The sequence below is a fragment of the Lutjanus erythropterus genome, chromosome 4 (genome assembly GCF_056507025.1).
Source record: "Lutjanus erythropterus isolate fLutEry1 chromosome 4, fLutEry1.hap2, whole genome shotgun sequence".
Taxonomy (NCBI): domain Eukaryota; kingdom Metazoa; phylum Chordata; class Actinopteri; order Lutjaniformes; family Lutjanidae; genus Lutjanus; species Lutjanus erythropterus.
Window position 1 is genome coordinate 37,418,631 of NC_139320.1, and position 21,351 is coordinate 37,439,981.

Consider the following 21,351-nt stretch of genomic DNA (forward strand, 5'->3'; position numbering starts at 1 on the left):
ACCATTTATGATGCTATAAAGAATGTCAGTAAAGTCTGACAGTAAAAGATTCTTCTTTTGTAATAAGGGTTTACTTAACTTTAATTAACCCATTTGTCATAAAGTAAAAATTTTCAAAATAAGATAAGAAGTTTTTGTCAAAATAAGTAGTTTTCATCAAACACAACTGTTGAGGAACTGCACAGACCACAGACTTTTTTTGGTGTGGTGCTGGCTCATATCAAAGAAAAAAAAAAAAGGGAAAGGGACACACTCATATTTCTGATGCAGTCTTTTATTACACGTTCTTAAGATTAATGTTTCTCCATTTGCATCGGAGTTATGAGTGAGCTTCTGTAAACACTGTAATTGATTAAACAGCGAATAACGATAATGAGGTATTATAGGAAATAAATACACAACACCTAAAATAATACAATAACCACATTTAATAATGCGTGTACAAAGGGAAGCACTCATATCAGTTTGTTAAAGTCATTGAGCACGTTCTGCACATACTCATTATATACAGATGTTCCTTCATTTAAAGCTGGGGTTCCAAACACCTGAGGCTGCGGTTGTTGGGAGGCGGGACTTCAGCAGGAGGCGGACCGACAGTAGGAAGAAGCCCATGCTGACCCCGCCCAGGATGACCACGCCTGAGATCAGAGCACTGGTCACCGGGTTCATCGGCTGGGAGTGGTCACCAGACGCTGGAGGATGGAAAAGATGAAGAAAAGCAGAAACTTGAAACAGACATGTTCTGTGACTTGAGCTTAACATGAGCTGCGTTTGTGTCCTTTGTCTTTCAGAAAGAGAGGTGGAAACTTTTTGTTGTTGCCTTAAATCATCAATTTCCATGGGTATCTGTTGTCCTTGTCCTCACCCAAGGACTTAGTCACGGGTGATGTTTTATGTTTTGTAACATCGTACAAGGAAACTTACCAAGTTGGGAGTTGTTGACAGGAGTTTCATCTGAAAAACAAGAAAGTGTTTATTAGAATATTTGTACTTTAATCTTCAATGGCTGTGTGAATCTATTGATCTGCCTATCCCAATTAAAAGGAATACTTTGACATTTTGAAAAATTCACTTTGTTGCCAAGAGTTAGATAAGATGATTGATGCCGCTCTCATATTTGGCTGTTAATTATGAAGCTGCAGGTGGTTAACTTAACTTAGCATAGAGTGGAAGACAGAAAAAGTCGTGCCCAACCAAGCCCTGCACATAACCACTCATAAAAACACCATTGGATGTGTTTATTCTAAACAAAGAAGACATTGTGGTTCTCAGTGACACCTCTACTGCGCCACCACACCCCAGAAGCAATATTTTTGAAAGAGGGGCATTAAGGTATTTGTGTGGGGCGTTTGTTTAAAACAAGTTTACATCAAAGATTCACAACGAAATGAGTTAAAACTTGCAACTACTTGCAAAAGCGTGTGTATGGCAAAAGAGTGTGTATTTAAGACCTGCCAGTTTCAATAAAACTAGCCCAGATGGTGTATTGTTTCAACAGAGAACCAACGTCATGCTCTTGGACCACCATGGGACCTAATCAGAAAAATATCAACTGTGTCTGTGATGAGAAACTAATTATTTTTTGATCCAAGAATTATGCCATGAATCACTCATATGATATTTCTCGATTTAAAAGTTAATTATACAAATCAAGAAAGTCACAGTTTGTTGTAAAACTGCTGAAGTATCACACTGTGAAGATATGTAATTATAAGACTACAGACCCAGAAGTCACCTAAGGGACGCCATGACTTTCTCCATCCAAAAGCTAATATTAGCTGCTGAAGCTACAATGCCTTTATGTTTTCGTACCGGGATAACACATCAGTGGGTGTTCTTTCTCTTCTCAGCTGATAAAAGGACCAAGACTCGGTGGATGAAACACTCTTGTAACGTTATCTCACCTGGAGTGAGAGTGAGTGCTTTCCCAACAACATATCTCATAGAGTAGATCCATGTCCTTCACATGCAGTCCAAGTAGCCTACTGCAATTGCTTGGACTTGATGGCCTCAGGCACACTTTTCCTGAGAGTAACTTTTTGCAAGACAGACAGAAGAACAGACAGAGAACCACCAAACACAGGGCTCACACTAACTTTTAAAATAATTTAGCGTATATCCTTCAAAAGTTAAGCTAAACAGGCCCATAATATAGCTGAGCCTACATATCCTTTTGCTTACAGTTTGCTTATTTGTGATTGGCAGCTGTTTTGTGTTAGATTCCTAAATATTGCACTTGTTTAACACTCATAAATATAATTTCTATTCACATGGCTTTTTTGCTCCCTGGGAAATAATTAAATTCCAACTATGCAATTAAATCAAATTGTTATTTGGCAATTAATGACATGTTTTTTCACAGCATAATAGTCAACATGAATGTTCAGGAAAGATAATTAGCCTGCGTTTTAATGGTTGGGGGCAGTAAGGGAGCTGGATAGTGGATAGAGAGGCATTGACCCCCAAAATTTTGAGAACCACTGCTCTCGCCAGAGGCTGGGAAGCTGTTTCCCCCCCGTTCCCAGTCTTTATGCTAAGTTAAGCTCAATGGCTGTTGGCAGTAGCTTCATATTTAATGGACAGACTTGTGAGTGATATTGATCTTCTTATCTAACTCTCAGCGCTTATTTCCCAAAATGTTGAACTATTCCTTTATGAGTCATATTTCATACCACTCCTGGTGATGATTGGTCCGGCGGTGATGACGGCGTTCCCAGATGCTGCTGGTGGGGAATCAAGGCTCTCCCCTTCATCTCGCCTGCGCCGTCGCCCACAGATCTGCCAATCACGTCATCAGATTTCAGTCCTCATCGAGGTCAGGAGGAACACGGGGAGTCACAAACTGAGATTTCTGATTTTCACACTTACTGGCATGAGCATGATGCAGTCATCTGCCCGGCAAAGCTTGGTGACGCAGTGCAGAAACACTGTGGACATCTTCTGGTGTCTGTGTTTGACAAAACGGAAAACCTCGAAGGAAAAACGGCCCATCTGACTCCTCCCGTTCTCCAAAACTGTCGTCTGTGGGTCTTTATAGCAGCTGTGTCAAATAAGTACAACACACACACACACACACATGTTTGTGCACACACTAAAAATGACACATTTGATGTGTAGATATATGCTTAAAGACTCAGTGAGAAGGGAAAAAGGTATCATTCATTTGGGATAAGCCGTTTGGAGAGCCTGAATAGGTAATGACTCCCTTTTGTGGTTTATCAAGTCATCATCTTGAGGGGAAAAAAAAGTCAAGATTACCCAAAGAAAAGGTCATAGCGGAGTTCATCATTAGGATTCCCTGAGGGGGTTGTGTAACAGTAGTCCATCAAGATGTTCCACCTGCAGAGGGACAAAACTGTGAGATGGGGTGGAGGATAGAGATCTAACTGCACTGGGAAAGCACAGATCAGGGCTTTCTCTGCTGCAGACTGGCGCCTTCACATACTATAATAACATAATGGTGTAATGAATGAAGACAAACCATAGAAAAAAAAAAAAGCTAAATCTATAAAAATGATGGTGGGAAAGATGCTAGAATGGACCAAAATATCTTCTTTGCTTCACTGAGTTTGTTGTTGTAATTGCAAAATGTCTGCTACATGAGCAATAATTCTGAGATTGATCACATCTGAAAATCCATATTCAGTGGTGAATAATCAAGTGTTATCTGGTACCGTTTGTCCAAGTTTGTGGCTTTGACAGCAGCAAATACTCTGGTTTTCAGAGCCAGTCCAGCCATTGGGATAGAGAGCGGTTGGTTGTATGTCGAATCCTGTGCATTGGAGAGAAAGAAAAAAAAAAATCATTTAAAATACCAAATTTGAAACTTGAAATTTAGACTGGTTTATTCTTGACATAATGAGCATTTCAATTATATTAGAGATGGGGCCAATCCGATATTAATGTAAGTCATTCATCTGATATTGAACTTCCATTACCAATCGAGCTTCTGGTCAAAATTCCACAGCCCCACATGTTTTTTCTACTGCAAGTTGAGAGAGGAATATCATTTTTGACATCTACTCTGCATTAGCGTGTAATACAAGGGACACATATTCCAATGTGCGTTAAAGAAATACAGCTGGAGTGAAGAAATTAATTAGCCACCTCACTCATGGCTCAATAAACTAGCACAACATTTGCATTTTGGAACTTATACATAGCAAATTTAAAAATTTCCCAGCAGTACATCACGGCAAATGAGAACTGTCTCTCAGCTTTATCTGCAGCACATGTTGAATGTTGCAAGTTACGTTACATTACACAAATTACATAAGCTTTCCAAATGGTGAAAACTTTGACTTGAGTTTATTTTCAGCTTCATGTAATCTTACAGGTGGTATTATTGGTACTGATCTGTCTTCCGCATGGTTTCATGCCCCAGTAGGAGCATTTCAGAAGCAACACATTTTCCCCATCTTGTTGATTTGGTCATTTTTCCTTGATTTTTGTGCTTCTACCATAGCTTAGGAGGTTACATAGTTAAAGGTCCAGTGTGTGAGTATTTTGAGGGTCTATTGGTAGAATATAGCAGAAATGTAATATGATATTCAGAAGTATGTTTTCATCAGTGTATAATCACCAAAACTGGTTGACACACTGGTCCTTTAAATGGTGTAGTATTTGTCTGTTTTTGCAGTTAGGAGTCTGATCAAGGTGTTTCATTGCTAACATTGACCAGTTTCTCTCTGCCATTCCTGTGTCTGGCTTCCTGGCCGGCTAAATCCACTCTGTGCAGCTTGACGCGACTTCCATCAAAAATAGACCCAGGCGTATATTCGAAACGGAGCAGAGTGGAAAGCTGCTTCAGGAACATTTTTGAAACACGCGGGTGGAATCACAAGCATTGTCTACAATGGTTGAGATCAGGCCACACAGCAGCCAGAGCACGATGCAGTCACATGGAATTATCCCATGTATCTCTAAACACAAAGTTAAAGAAGTGTAAAGAGTGGAGGAGCATTAAAAGATATTTTTCTTATTGTCAATTAATCCCACTTCACTATCCTATCTGCCTCATTCCAAATCTATTGCTACTTACTAGAGGTGTCACGATTCTCCAAATCCATGATTCAATTTGACTCTTGATTTTAAGGTCAGTATCAAATAGGATTTAAACTTTCGGTACTTTTTAAAACTTTTTATTTCCAGCACTGATGGCTATGTCATTGTTAGGACAGTCAGTTGTCACCTGAAAAAAAGTCACTAGCCCTAGTTTAGGAAAAGTGGCCTGAACTGAACAACCTGAACTTTACCATGTGACATGGACTAGAGGGTTTGATGTAGGAGGTGAGTCTCTTCCGATGCTACCTTATTACTGCACGCTATAAGGGTAGCTAAGCATACTACAGGGAGTTTATGACTGGTTATGAAAAACAGCCTCAATTTATACTGATTTCTTGACATGATCTAAGCAAGACCATCAGTGAGAAAATGTCTTTTTGCGTGCCTGCCACCATGTCGTTATGCAAAAAAAAAATACGGGGCAAATCACCAATCCTGCTTTTGATTTAAATTATTGAAACTGAAAGCTAATTTTGAACAATTTTTGATTTAGAATCGAAAATACGACACTTCTACCGCCAACTGAAGACATTCATCTTTTACAACAGCTCACAAACATGAAGTTTCATTTCAAAAGAAAAATGCTTAAACTCCTAAAACAGCTGGGCACTGTACTTTTTAGCAAGTGTTACTCAAACAAGAAACTGCTGGGGACTATTTTCAGTGGCAGATTAATACACATTTAGTGCTGTGCTGAATATTTACGCGCACACATTCCCACATTCAATATGATGAAAGAACATTCAATTCATTGTTGGTTTTTGGTGTTTTCATGGGATTTGTTAACAGCAATAAATGAGTATGAGAATTTCACCAACTGTTACATGTAAAAGTGTTTTTTTTTTTTTTTTATAGATGACAGTTTCATTAAAAGAAAAACACAAACTTGATTCAAAGATCATGAACTCAATTTCCACTTAAAATATCAGTCTAACCTTTTTAGCTCAAAGCTCCAGAGTCCATTCATTTCAATTAAAAATATTACATATAACAAGTTGAATGCACATAGCTGTGTTACTCACATTATACAGGATCATACTGAGCGTGCTCACAAATGTGCCGTTGCTGTCCTTGACAGATACAGCAGCAGAGGAGCTGTGAAGAGATGGAATACTTTTATTTCACTGCTGTTTATTCATCTTTTGTGGGAGCTTAATTAACAAACATGATTTTGAAAGCTTAGGTTTTGATGTAGTATAATGATAAAGCTTATTTATTCAGCTGACAATTTTCAGGAATGTATGCCTGTGAATTAGCATCCAAGTCATTAAGAAAATATGCAGATTCTAAAATAAATGGCTTTCAGAATAACATAAGACACAAACCCACTCAGGCTTTTAAACCAGATGCTTAATTGTCACCACAGTTTAGGGGAACAATAAACAAATCTTAATGAATGCTTAATTAAATTAATAAATCTTAACAACAAAATGTGCTGAGTGATTCCTGAAAGGTCAAGGTATCCTTCGGACAAGTGAGGGATTCTTTTTGGCAGCAACTTACGATGCCAGCTGTGAGTTATTGACCAGGTACTCCAGCGGGTAGCTGCAGCTGAATTTATACAACAAACCAGGCAGGTAGCTGATTATAGCTGGTGGGTCGGGGGTGTCAATATAGCCTGAGACATTCCCAATTTGTACCAGAGACATGTTCCCATAGGCATTGGCCCCGTAGGCTGTGCTGACCTGCAGAGAGAAACATCTCAGCCATGTCGCTTAAACAAGAAATCGATAAACAACACGATGAGGTTGCTTATCGATTATATTAAAATCATGTTCTTGTGTTTGTGTAGTCTTTACCACCAGGCTGTTCCCGCAGGCCTCCAGAGTGCTGAGGCTGATGCTGAACAGGACCGCAGTGGGGAAGGTGTTGTTGTTAATAAAGCCGCGGCATTGGGCATCACCGTGGTGACCGTTCAGGGCCAAGTCTGCGTCGGTGTAGCCAGAGAAGAGCACGGGGCAGAAGTTGATCTTCAAGGTGATGGTCTGAACCCCGCAGTACACGCTGATGTCCCGCTCGCCTGGAGGAACAGAGAGGAAGCAGGAGGAGGCAGAGAAAAGGTTTAACGACACATTTTAACTTAAAAAACGCTAAGCTGTTAACCCAGAGCTCATTTTTCTCAACACGATAGACTGATGTATAAATGAATTCTTCAGTCTGTTGCATGAAAATGGAGGGAGACGTCGGTAGTCACCAGTTTCAAAAGAAATCTCCAGTTACCTTTTAAATGTTTCCCTAATGATCATCACTCAAATTTCAGGTACATTTTTGAATCTTAAATGGCTCGTTCATGGGCAACAAAGTATTGTGTTGGTCAAGTGTAATTTGCTGTGTCAGAATTATTGTGAAAAGAAATTTTCATCAATTAATCAATTAGTCAATGTAAAGAAGATCAGTTGCCAACAGGTTTGATAATCAATTAATCACTTTAATCTAATTCATCTTTCAGGCAAAAATGACCCCCGTCTTAAATGTCTTAAATGCAAGGGTTTGTTGGTTGTCTCTGTTATTTATGACACTGGGTTTTGGACTGTTGTTTGGACAAAAGCTATTTGAGGATGTCAATTTGGACTCTGGGAAACTGTGATGGGCATTTTCACAACTGTTTGACATTTATAATAATGAAAAAAATCATTACTTGTGGCCCTAAAAATGTTGCAGCTGGTTTTGGTTTATTGTTGAAACTGTCCCCTGATCCTTGACAACCACAGCACTCCAGCTTTACTATCCGACTTGCATTTATCTGACATCTCAAGCATAAAATAGTCCCTGATTAGATGGTGGGGCTGAAACCCAGCAGGACTCTTGTGCTATAAAGACAATATAAAAAAAAGAAGCTTTTAACGACATAGTGGGATGAGAAAAAAGACTTTGAATAGTAATTTAATCACAAACAAAGCAAAGGTGAGACATTCAATTACCAATATTCACCAGCTATAAAAGAGGTCGGACAGGAGTTCCTTGCTAGCTCACTTGGTATGCCCCAAGTACAGACGCTTGAGTCCCCTGCAGAGTTTGATTCAAGCCTGCGCCTTTGCTGCATATCTTCCCTCCTACTATCTCGTCCATATCCTGTCTATCCAGAGCTGTCAGAGACGTCTATAAAAAAAACAGTTTTCATTCTAATATGATGTATTAGTTTAGTTTTGTTTATTTGTTTATTCCTAAGGGACAATGCATGAGAAAATCCTTTACTGTAAATATTCCAGAATTAGCCAAAAGGCTAGTTTTCATCTGTAGTCCCTGGTCAGATGTAAAGTTGGCAACCTAAAATATAAAATTAAGAAACAATAATTAATAAAAAATAATCATGATGCAAAGGCATGGTACTTCCAGTTAAAGGAGAACACAGACAGGTATAAGCAGAACATAGACACATGGGCAGCAATAAATGCAGAGCGCGTTCAACAGTTCAACAAGGCACAGACAAACAGCACAACCAGAAGCTACACAGGCAAGGTCATCAATAACAAACAAACATAAGGAAGGACAGACAGGTCAAAAAGAGAAAAAAGTTATATGAACAGCCTTGTGAAGACAAACATAAGCAAAGGCATAAAAATCCCATTTCCAAACATGAGGGGGGCTGAATTCTAGAAACACCCCTTAATACTTTATGGCAGAACAGTTGTATTGGCTTGTATTAGTTTCTACAGGTGTGACCACTGAGTAAAAATAGAAGAAAGGGTTACCGTCTCTTATCAGGTATGATAGTAAGCATATTTTTTATTTTATATGACACAAACTAATGATAAAATAACATAAATTATACCATTACTAATACTAAACATTATTTATTGTAATTGCATTGTTTGTTAACGGTAAGATAAAAATTCACTAACTTGGTTATAAGTGTTATTAATAAAAGTAGTAGAGTAGAGAGCACTCTATTTACTGTAGATAAAGCTGCCAAATATTGAAATAAAGTATAAGTACCATTAAAATTGTACTTCAGTGCTGTACTTGAGTAAATAGCACTTTCCAATATATATGTACAGATTTAGCATCTATAATAAATATACATCATCAGTAAAGTGTATGTATAGTTGTTGGCAGAATAGTGTTTCTATTCATATATATATATATATATATATATATATATATATATATATATATATATATATATATATATATATATATATGTATATTTATATATATATATATATATATTTGTCCAGAATTCATTATTTGTCCTTTAAAACTCTTGTTAAAGACCCATAACTGTGGTTAAAACAGTTAATAAATGCTTAATAACTTAATACAACATAGTTGTAATCATATATAACATTTGCATTTTCTCTGTTAAAATGCATTTGTAACACTTGTCTGTGAATGATTTGTAGATGCATATAGACAGTTAATAAATATTTTATAACACACTATGAGCTGTGTTTGTTTGTAATATTGTATTATTTACACAATAATTATACATGAGTCAAAGTTGTTGACATAAACATTAATAAAGACTTTGAAAATGTCCCTATATTTAATTAAAACTGTGTTATTTTAAGTTTTGCCCATATGTTCCACAGAATAACAGAAGAGTGTACGTAAACATGCTACGGGGAGTTTTCTCACCAGGAAACCTGCTGTGGTAGTTGGCGTCACAGTTGTACCCATTGAACTGTGCGGCGACTGAAACGGCGTTACTCATCACCAGCAGGAAGATGAAGCACATTTGTGTCATTTCAGCGCTCTGGAGAAGTTTGCCCACTGCCATCTTCAAAAGGTCAACATTGCATTAACCACATGTTAAAAAAAAAACAGCCCTTATCTCAAAATTAGATGTTCCAATAAAACAATGCTCGCCTCCCTTTCTTCTTTGACTGCTGCACGCTCTGACCTCTATCAAAGTAGTACAACCTTCTTTCCCCAGGTCCCCTAATCCTTCTTATCCTTCTCCCTCAACCACCTTTTACCTCAGACGCTCATGTTGGCCCAAAACCTCTATTGCCCAACCCCTTTTAAACTGAGGTCACCCCTCTTTCCAGCTCATTTCATTCTGTTTCCCTCTCTTCTATTTTTTCTGCACCTGTTTACCTGTTTCTAAAGTAATTGCTTGGGACCCCTCTTCCCCCGGTCTGTGACGAAAGGAAAATTCAACACTGTGGCGTGCAGTTTTTAGAAGACCTAAACTTAACATCAGCTTTACATGTATCTGTTGTGAGTGTGTGTGTATGTGTGTGTGTGTGTGTGTGTGTGTGTGTATGATGATGAGGAAGATAGAGGGGCTCATTATCCAAACACTTTGACAAAAAAACCCTCGCTGCAGTGCAGAACATGGGAAACTCCATCAGATCTGAATGGCCCGGACAAATCTTTTCACAGCGTCCAGAAACCTGAGCACATTCGGAGGGTTCCCACTCATCTCTCCTCGGTCTGATCTCCGTCTGTCAGCTCACACAAACGGTGGGCCTCGGCAGGGGGGGCCCATCCCGGGAATTAAGCTGTCATCGGCTGCCGCTGCGGCCCACATTCACACGAACATAAAAGTCAACTCACGGTCTGATGCAGGGCTGTGTGTGGGTAATTGTGATGCACAAGGCATCACTTAGAGTAAAGGCATTCAGTGGTGTGTACAGCTCCAGCACAGTGCGTTCAGCGCTGCAGAGGGCAGAAGTGGAATCTCAAGTCTGTTTTACACTTTGTTTCTCTGCCTCGAGATAACCTGCTCACCTTTGATTTTACTGCAGTCCATGTAACAAAACAATATTAATATGTTGAACTGGTATGAGGAGACAGAACTTCTTCCTCTTTTGTAGATTTCAAATTCTTTAAGCTTTAAACTGATCTACACAGAGTTAAGGAGGTGTAAAGAGCGGTACGGGAGCCTTGAAGGATGCTTTTCTTACAGTCAAGTCAAGTAAATTCTGTAGAAAAAACAAACAAAGACAATGATCTCTCTCCCAATACTTTACGACACTCAGTCCAAACTCATAAATCTTTAAAAACAGCTCACAAACATAGTTTCAGGTTTAAACCAGTGTACACAGTAAAGATCAGGCAACCTGAAAAGAATATTTGGATGTAACTCAGTGTAGTCACCAACATTATGATTAGTAATTGTAATTACATTATTTTGTAATTTAATTACATGTAACTAGTTCCATGTAAGTAGTCTCTCCAGCAGTGATGGCAGCATATCATATCATGAATATTAGCAGAGCTCAGAGAAAATCTACAGCTTGAGTTGTGTATCATTAATAATTGGGTAAAAATGAACAAATTAGTAGCGAACATCACCAAAACTAAATGTATTGTATATCACTTTAAGAATTTTCCTGTTAAGATGGGCTTTTGTTTGAGCTGGTCACTAAAACTAAATTTCTGGGTGTTAAATTAGACAGTTTATTTTTTTGGTCTGACCGGACTGATCACATTGTCTCAGTGATGGGAAAGGGCATTGCCACGTCAAGGAAATGTTCTGCATGCATTCCACATTCTGTTATGAGTGATGTTGTTCGGTCACTTGTTGTGTCACATCGGGATCTGGTCAAATGCTGCACAAAAATGTCTTAAAAACAAAACGAAACAAACAAACAAACAAAAAAAAAAACTCAGATTGCACAGAGCAGCCAAATTAGTTCTTTGTTGTTTTTTCTGTGCCAATTTGTGTGAGACGCATAATCAATTATCTTGGCTGCCTGTGGAGTTGGAAAAAAAAATCTAGTCTCTAGTTATTCATGCATACTGTCATCTTGAAAAATACACCTAAAGTCTTTGGTGATAAGCTAGTATATAGTGTTTTTTTTCATGAGTATGTGACACGTCAAGTAAGTGCTGGTCTTCTGGTGGTACCAAGTCCATGAACAAACTGTATGATGAGAACTGTTCTTTATGGAGGTTCTTCAGCATAGAACATGCTCCCCACCAACATTAAACAGATCAAAAACATATTTTCTCACAAAAAGTCACTAAACTTAAATTGATGAATTGCATGTAAATTTTATTATAGCAGTTCTGGAACCCTTTAGTTAATTTTATTCATTTATTTGGCACGGTGTGCTTGTGACAATTTTGTTTTTGTTTCTATTACAGGTTAGTGTTTATTGCTTCATGTGTTTCGGTCTTAAATTTTTGGCTTCTGTTGGCTTGTTATGTTTTTTCTCTCATTGATACTGTATGACTTTGAATTGTTGTCTTTTTTGTGTGGACCCCAGGAAGGCAACCACCATTTTTTTTTTAAACGTAATTAGAAGATTAATTCTGGAGTTGGTCCAAAGACATGTTTTGTGAGATCACAGTGACCTCGACCTTTGACCTTTCACCAACAAAATCTAATCAGTTCACCTTCGAGTGCAAGTGGTCATTTGTGCCAAGTGTGAAGACATTCCTTCAAGGTGTTCTTGAGCTAAAACATAATGCTGCCGGCCACAGCTGTCACCAGCATGGAGCCATTACAACTGTTTTTTTTCCCCAAAATTGTGAATCACGGAGGTCCTTTAGCACACAGCCATGAAAGTGCACAAAAACCTAAACTGATGGGTCCAGTAGTATTTGAAATGAGCTGCAGAAAAGCTGCATGTCGACTGGAATAGCCATAAATAAGTCATAAATTGGGTCTGACTGGAAAGCTGGGACTCTAGTAACCTCTAGGATATTCACAGCTTCATGAATCTTCACAACCACAAACTACAGACCTGGGGCATTCAGAGGAGGCATGGCTTTCCTGGGTATATATAAAGGGCTCTCCGAGCAGTCCCCGGAACAGCGCTTACCATCCAATCATTCAAAAATGCAATCCTTACAGAAGTGTCCAAATCTCCCCAGAAGATTTCGATATGAAATCACAGCATTACATTTTTTATCCTCAAAGTCTTGGTATCTTAATGTGGTATTTTGGAGGGATTTTTGACCATTTTTATCAATTCTCGAGGGGTCAAAAATGATTACATTTTGCACCAAATTCATGCCATAAATGGAATCAACCCAAAAACCGCCACAACAACTTATGAAATATGATGTATGACAATAACCCTCATGAACTTCAATCGTAATGTTAGTTCTCCATGGTTCTCTCCTGCAACTTGATGCTGTAACAAGGGTTAAAAGACAGTGGATCTGAAGGAAATGAAGGGAGATTAATTGATTCGTGACACACTTTTTAAATAGCAGGATTTTTCATCTATGGCTTGGGGGAAGGAATCAAGTGTTTTCAAGTCAAAAGGCTCAAGTCTAAATGAAGTCACGAGTCATTGGACTTAAACACCTCATGACTTCCATTCTACTCTGGATGTCATGGGTGATTGGAGTTTAAGTTCAAGTTGAGTTGCAAGTCTTTTTTGATTTTGACAAGTCAGGTCTAAAGTAAATTTGTGACTTAAGTTTGTGCAACTTGAGTCCGCACCTCTGGAATTAGGGATTTTGGCTTTCGCCATGCAGTCAATACTTTCCACAAGGATCAGTTCATTGTTTATTTTGGGCTTTTTATGCAATTTGATAATGTCAAGAACAAATACAGAATGGTACCAGACTTTCCTTAAAAATGCCTCTTTTCTGTGTAAAACCTCTACTTGCTTTGTTACAAACGAATGAAAGGATTATAAGCAAAGAATCAAGAAGAAATAACTGAACACTAATCCAATTTCTGACTCAGTCGATTGGTGGGTCCAATCAATAAAAGTCTAGTTTGCAGTTCTTTGATCGACGATAAAACCAAAAGCTTGTTTTCTTTCTTACTTTCTTTCTGTCTTTTTTTTTTTTTTTTCCCTGTCCTTTAAAAGTATTTCCTTCAACAGAAAGACAGAATAGTGCACTGCAAATAGTTTCACTGCCCATTTCATTGGGTGCACTCTTGCATGTGCAATCTGTCTTCATGGTCACAAGGTCCATTTATTAGCTCCTCAGGATCTTTCATTCGTATCACACAATCTTCCTCAGCAGATGGAGTTTGCCCAGAGTTGTAGACATTCCAAGTTCCTTTTTTTCTCAGCTCTTCTGTCTTCCTGCATTTCTCTGAGAAATCTAAAAGAAAAAGATGCTGCATTTGACACATCTGCAGGCCCAAGGTTGGACTAACAACCGAGCAGAATAGGCATCTTCCCTGAAGGCCACAGGCTCCCTGGATGACAATTATTTTGAGGTAATTGGTTTGATTACAAATCTTTAGATAATATTCACTCGTAAAAGACAGCACAAACTGAAATATGAATTGGTTCCAGCATTTTTGCCCCAGTCTCGATGCCTGTCTTATAGACAGGCTCTATATCAAAATCTGGAACTGGTACCTGTAATATTTAAGTTTATATTATACTCACACAAACATTCTTCCAGACAAGAACATAAATCTTGGACAATGCTGCAAAACTCCAAGAATTCTGATTAGCCCAGAGTAAAAGCAACAAAAGTTGGCTGGACTGCCATTTGGTGCAGACATTCATTGGGTTTTTGAATTCTGGTGATCCTATCTAGGCCAAAATGCTTTCTGTACTAATAATTATTATTGTTTTCTACCATCTGTGCAGGGCCACTACATTTAGTTTAGGGAAGGTTAGGGAAATGTCTGTGTCATAGCAAAAAACGATAGGTAAGGATTGGTGACAGACAACTACAATACTTCAGGTCAGGAAAAAGATTGTGCATAATCACAAATGATCATAAACTAAAGGGGCAGAGTGGACCTTTTCAACTAAGGACACTTTGACATTGCACAGCGGGGAGAAGACAGGTATAAACAACAAAATAAATGAGGTTGAAGTCTGCATGCATGGGTCTCTGTGCTGTGTTTGCCAACTCATTGTCGCTACAATATTTTTCCATCCACCTGTTTCTGGAAAGCAAATGAAAATGGAACAGTTATTATAATTTATAATGTACATGAAGCATGTGACTGAAACATGACTTCTGCTGAAGAGACAAAAACACCAGGTATGTGTGGAGCTGAAGTGTGACTGTATGACTTAAAGTGATAGTTCACCCAAAAATGAAATTTCACTCAATATCTACTCACCCCTGTGCTGATGTGAGGATGGATGAAGATCTCCAGTTCACAAAACACTCACGGAGTTTCAGCGGAAAACAGCGTTGCAGCCAAGCCACAACATTAAAGTTTGGCCCAAAAAGACGCCATTTACACCATGTTTTTAGCCTAAAGCGGGTACACAGGGCGCGGCACGAGGCATACTAAATCACATGACACCTTCACATCTGTGTTTACATGCTACCTGGAAGCAACTCAGACTACAGAGAGAGATCTGCTCAGAAATAGTGACTTGTTACATGCACAGTTGACTTCACAAACTTTCAACAAAGAAGAAAATGTCCAAGGACTTCTACATAAAAGAGGAACATTCATATCCCCATTATGTTTTCCACACTCCTTCTATAGACTCACCCTCTTTCAAATACATTTGTCTTCTGCAGTAGTTTAATGGCACCATAATAAATATCTCAATGGGCTTAACTAAAAGCATGCATTAATATAAATTTTCTTTTGTAGACTTTCTGGAAATTATTGTAAATTTTGTGTTAAATTTTGGATGAAAACTTTGCTTCTGTCATGGCGTACTCTGACAGGGAATAGAACCAGACCACTGTCAATGTAATCAGTAACAATAGCAATTTACTTCCATGCTATGTGAAAATGTGTGCTATAAAAGAGGTCTACTATTCCAGTGCAGAAATACTGGTAAGTTTTGGGGGCCTTGGGCAAAACAGGTTACTCGTTTCTTTAGCTCAATTTTGCCCTGGGCTTCCCAGCGGGTTGATCCAGCCTTGTGCAGACCCATCTCAGTTGCTTCAAAGCTTAAAAATCTTTCTGTAACTTTATTAATGTTTATTTAATCTGTCCACATCCAGTAAGCCTGTAGTATGAGGAAGAGTTGTTTAGCTGAATTCATATCAGCTTTTCATAAAGTATGAATGTGAATGAGCACATGGGAACATCATATACTTGGATATTTGTTCTCTTCCCACCCGTGATAGAACAGTCCTCATCTAACACCTTTCCTGTGCGTCACTCGCTTTAACTGTGGCCTCACGTGTCAGACTCGGATCCAGACCTGAAGCCACGCAGGCACCCGCCGGCCCCGCAGAGCCCTGAGAAACACAGCTGGCTGCAGGTGTTTGCTATTCACTGCTGCTCACCTGCCCCCTCTGATGAGGTAGGGCTGAAATCAAATATGAAATGCTTACAAGCAGACAAGTTCCATTCAGAGCAAACAGGATCAGGTGGCTGCATACACAAGAAATGAATACATACAGAGGAACCTGCTACCATCCTGCTTATTTTACAAACTCTAACCCACCCAGCTAATGACCTATTTAGGCAATGTATAGTGTATGTGTTCTACTTCTGTGCTTTAGTCACACTACTTTCTTTAAGATATAAGGTGAGGTCTGTGAGAAAGCACGTGCATAACAAAGCCTGGTGGCAGTTCATTTTACATTACACTAATAAGGCAGAACAAGTTGCACTCGATAATTAGACAAAAACTTGAAATATTTTCTTTATTAGATAACATTAGACCAACCCTTTATTAGAATCATTAGAATGTATTATTCCCCATAGTTAGACCCATATTAGACTTTATTAGAGGGTAATTAGGGATACACACACATGTGATTTAAGAGAAGTTGAAAATGAATCACATTTTCTTCTTTTTGTGATGAGTTAAGAATGCCGATAAGTTGGCTAATTTTGTCTCCAAGGTTTTCTAGTCTGTTTTGCTAAATAATGGTATCTTGTAAGCCTGTTTGGGCTGGGCACATTGCTTGAGCATGACACAGTAATAAAAAATGAATTAATTCATTCATTCTTTCATTCATTCATAACTGTACTACAAACTGAATTGACTGAACAGACTTACTGTAATACTGTAGACAGATAATGTGATTTATGTCCCCAATTATCCTTTAATAAAGTCTAATAAAATTGTCTAATAAAACAGTAAAATTTCTAATTTCATACAAAGTATGGCCTTAGTGTACTGCTAGGTGCATAGGATTTGATACAAAGTACAATTTGTGATGTCTTATTAGTGTACTGTAAAATAAAGTGCAACCCAATGCTCAACATCTTGCGTATCATTTTGTTCTCCCTTGTAATTTTCATCATACACTACCTGTGAATTTGGCATTAAAATAAGTGCAAGATTCATGAGAAGCTGCCATATTTCACCTTATGTCAGATCTCATCGGTCAGCAGTTATGTTGCAGGAAAACCAATCCTTATCATACCATCATAGTCACAACTCTCTTGAGCTTCGTGAATGTCTCCTGCAGGTCGTTGTGCTCAGAGACTTTTAACGGCTCAGGACCAACCGCCACACTTAGATCTGCCTGATAGAGACGTCTCTATCTGATCAACCTGTAACATCCAGACTCAACAAACAGACATCTAAATCACACAATCTGGGCTGCATCACAACACCCGTGAGAGTGCGGCTGTAATCTGACGCTCCAGTTTTAACGCAGGCAGAAAAGTGAAGCCCTCATCAAAGGCTGTGCTGCAATTTGATCCCCAGTGAGTAATGTTTCCAAAAGCCAGAAAACTCCTTCTTTCCCTCAGCAGAATAGCAATTCTACAATGTTCCTGGGTAAAGACGATGTTTATTTGTTGCCACAGATATTGCAGATTAAAGTGGTCCACATAAACATAAAAAGGAGTAAATATAAAAATAATAATTTATTTATAATGATGCACTACCGATGAAGATTATTAAAAAGAACAGAATCTGTGATGAGGTGAGGTGATTTTTTTTTTCTCCTGTAAATGAAGATAAACAAACCAGCTTTATTTCAAAGTGAGACAATTTTTCTAGAGGCCTTTTGTCTGCTGCTTTTTGTTAGTCTGGAAACCTGCGAAAATTCCCAGCTGAAAAGAGAAAACAACAGCTTCACTTATTGTTTATGTATGAAACCCAAGCCCTGTATTAAGAGAACAACATGTGAGGAACACTGACCTTGTCAAGGATATCACTCAGAGGAAACTCAGTCTGTGTTTGTCTCTCATACAGTTCATATATCCACATAGATACACACAGACTGAATTAAAGATGCGATGTACAACAGTGCAGATTCATCTGTTAAGTTATAATTAAAAATGCAAATGAGTCTTTATCAGGCTAAACTTTAATGTATTGTTCTGTAAAACTTTAGACAACATATCCACAACTATGTTTAATTTGTTAAACGATCTGTTGTAAAACTGAATTAGGTAAAAAATTAATCTTTAAGCCAAAAAAAAGCCTAAAATCTAAGTTATAGTGAAAAGGGCAGGGAAAAGATTGGATGAATTTATGTAAAATATTATTGTTTGACTGGATTATTTTCAGTTAACACTCTAATTGTCTGAACTTGAGGATCAGATTCATTAAAACATGAAGTTTGTCTATTTAGGGTGGTACAGAATCCATATGTGATCAACATGATGGACTTTACGTTTGGTGGCACTGTGCTGCCACCGTGTGTTCACTGTTTCACACTGCATGACAGCTGCAGCCTCCACCTACCAACACTTTTTCTCTGGAGGGTAATTCAGCATATTTATTCCAGTACTGTACTTAATTTAAATTTTGAGGTTCTTATACTCAACTTGAATAATTTCACCATATACTGTATACGTCACCTCCACAACATGCTGGAGGCAAATGTGTACTTTTCAACTCAATGACAGCTTTAGTGCCGTACATTGCAGATGCTGAAAGATGCCATTCTGCATTATTTTTGCAACTTTGAGTATATTTTATGCTTTGTTTTAACTTTTAACTGATGCCTCTAAATGACCTACAACCAAACAAGATCATCAGCGAGAAGATCAGCTATTTCTGTAAAGTTGTTCATAATGCCTGCCACCAGATCGGCATGCAGAACAGAAGAGCCTGTGTTTACGTGTTCCCAGGCAAAGTAACAGCACATTAAAAAGAAGCAGGAGGAGATATTCAAACAAATTTCTGTAAATTGTAAAGAATACTACAATTGGGCAGAAAGTGCAAAGAGTGCTGGAATAAAACTGAATGATTAATGAAACAGATTACTTTATATTCATGAAATAGTGTGTGTATTCTGTGTGCAGAATACATCTATTTGACTTATTACAGCATATAAACTCTTCATGTTGTAAGAAAAATCTTTTCTTGTTTTAACAATATACATTTTATCCTCTCATCACCTTATATTAATATGTAAAATGATCATTTTATAACATGTAACGTTTCATGATATAACAAAAAAGGTAAAAGGTTTCCTATATATAACATGATAACACCATAAGTTAACACCTATAAGTTATATAGGGATAATGTACAGCAGGTCATTATTGCAAAATAACCCCTGACAGGATGGTGCAGGAACCCAGTGTGAAGCAGAGGGGCCCTGATTCATCCTGAAGGGGTTTATCTTACAATATTGACATGCTCACTGCACATTATCCCACTTATTACATGGTTTCTAACCAAAAATATAATGATGATTTTAAAAGTAATTCTATCATCTTTAGAGTCTATGATCTGAACTGTATCCATAGCAATGGTCTGTTCTTCATAAAAAGCTTAGAATTAAACCTTAATGATGCAATTGACCAAACAGAATTGAGTATTTAACAATTATGTATTTTTAGTATAACAGCACTCTATGTTACCACGTTTCACAGTATAACAAGATAATAATAGTAATTTAATAATAGCATATTCTTATAACACAAAGGGTTTCTTGTTATATTTGTATGTTTGTATGTCATAGTAACATGCAAATATCTTGTCATATTTGAAGAAGATTTTATATGTGAAAAGTATCTTTTTACAGCAAAAAACTTTCCACGTTATAACGTGATACTGATCTGTTTTTCTTTTTTTGACATGGCAGCAAAACACTTCTGTAAAATACTATAGTTATACTCTGTTAGAAATGAAAGTCTTGCATTCAAATTTTACTTAAGTAAAAGTGCAAAAGTATTAGCATCGAAAATATACTTAAAATACCAAACATAAAGGTGGAGTTAAATACTGTTGGGTAGCTTAATCCATAACTATCCATGATGACATATTTTTTAATTTATGTTGTATTTTGTATTATAAATCTGATTAACTGTAACAACAGCTATCAAATAAATACACTGGAGTAGAAGTATAAAGTAGCATAACATGGAAATACTCAAGTAGAACAAATACCCTCAAAATTTTATTCAAGTACAGTACTTGAGTAAATGTATGCAAAGGTAGAATCAGTAAGATTTGTCCAAACTGTTCATAAATGCACCAGAAAGATGCACCAGGACAACAAATACTGATATTTTGGGTTGGTAAAGTGCTGCAAGCACAGCAAAATAATAAGACACAGAAATACAGAGAAATACAGACACAAACACAAAAGACACAACATCACACACTACACTATAGATGATACGATATTAATATAGACCAACATAGTTGTGATAAGATAAATATAGATATAGATACAGTTCTGATTATATCTGTCTAATTTTAAAGTCAGTTTGACTTTGAAATGTCATAATTTGGAATGACATGGTATGTCTGTTTTGGACCATACAAGCTACATTTTGAAAAAGTGTTTATTACAGTTTTTATTACAGTGTTTTAAAACTATGATAAAGTAAAATAAGGTCACCGTTAATTCCCTGTAGAAATGTTGCATTATAAAGTCTGGTGGTTGATTCCTCCACTCTGTCAGGCTTGGTGCAGCCTCCTGCTCTCATGTCCACTCCTCAATCAATAACAGGCTTCATCCTCTCATCCAGGCCTCTGACTGACTCTCCTCCTCTGATTGAGCGTTTGTGCTTTTCTCTTCTTCCTCCTCACTCCAGCTGGACTGCAGTCAGTCTTTGTACACCTGGTGTAAGATCTGATCCGACCACTGTGTTTGTTGAGTTTGTTGTAGCTGGTCATATATACTGCTGGGCTAGCTTTATCTATCATAATGCATCATAATTTATTAGTTGATTTATAATGCATTTCGTGTATTAAACTGAATCTGCAAAATACTGAGTATCAAACGAATGTAGTGGAGTATAAATAGTGGCTTCTAAAATGTACAATACTTCACTAAATGTACCATGGTGTACAGTATATGCAGTCTCTATGAGGAAATTAAGCCGTAACCATTACAAATATCTGGTTTATAAACATTTTAAAAAGGGCTAGACGGATACTGGATTTTTGGGGTTGATGCTGATAAAGATAAAAGGAAGTAGAAAGGATTCTGATATCGTTATATCAGGCTAGTGTTGCAAAAACCTCTCAAATGTCATTGCACATGTGGGCAATAATATATAGGCTATTGTACAGTTTAACAATAAAAATTTGTTGTCCAAAGTGACGTGAAGTCACTGAA

At 37.6% G+C, this 21,351-nt stretch overlaps 1 protein-coding gene across 1 annotated transcript; it reads right to left on the reverse strand.

Annotated features, from left to right (window-relative positions):
* Window positions 1-478: 478 nt before the first annotated feature.
* Window positions 479-9,977, reverse strand: zpld1b (zona pellucida-like domain containing 1b). Its single transcript, XM_084717872.1, has 10 exons — window positions 9,643-9,977; window positions 6,864-7,084; window positions 6,568-6,749; window positions 6,087-6,159; window positions 3,675-3,772; window positions 3,259-3,339; window positions 2,869-3,040; window positions 2,673-2,778; window positions 925-954; window positions 479-692 (listed from the first exon to the last, which is right to left on the reverse strand). Exons 1-10 carry the CDS (start codon window positions 9,782-9,784, stop codon window positions 520-522), a joined length of 1,278 nt encoding a protein of 425 aa, XP_084573998.1. The 5' UTR covers window positions 9,785-9,977; the 3' UTR covers window positions 479-519.
* Between the last annotated feature and the right edge of the window lie 11,374 nt (window positions 9,978-21,351).

What these genes read in the sequence shown, in the direction of transcription:
- zpld1b (XM_084717872.1), bottom strand. Translation starts at nt 9,784, where the DNA reads ATGGCAGTGGGCAAACTTCTCCAGAGCGCTGAAATGACACAAATGTGC. An exon ending in ACTGCATCATGCTCATGCCA is followed by an intron (nt 2,779 to 2,868) that starts GTAAGTGTGAAA and finishes CGTGATTGGCAG; the next exon opens with ATCTGTGGGCGACGGCGCAG. An exon ending in TGTCAACAACTCCCAACTTG is followed by an intron (nt 693 to 924) that starts GTAAGTTTCCTT and finishes TCCATCCTCCAG; the next exon opens with CGTCTGGTGACCACTCCCAG.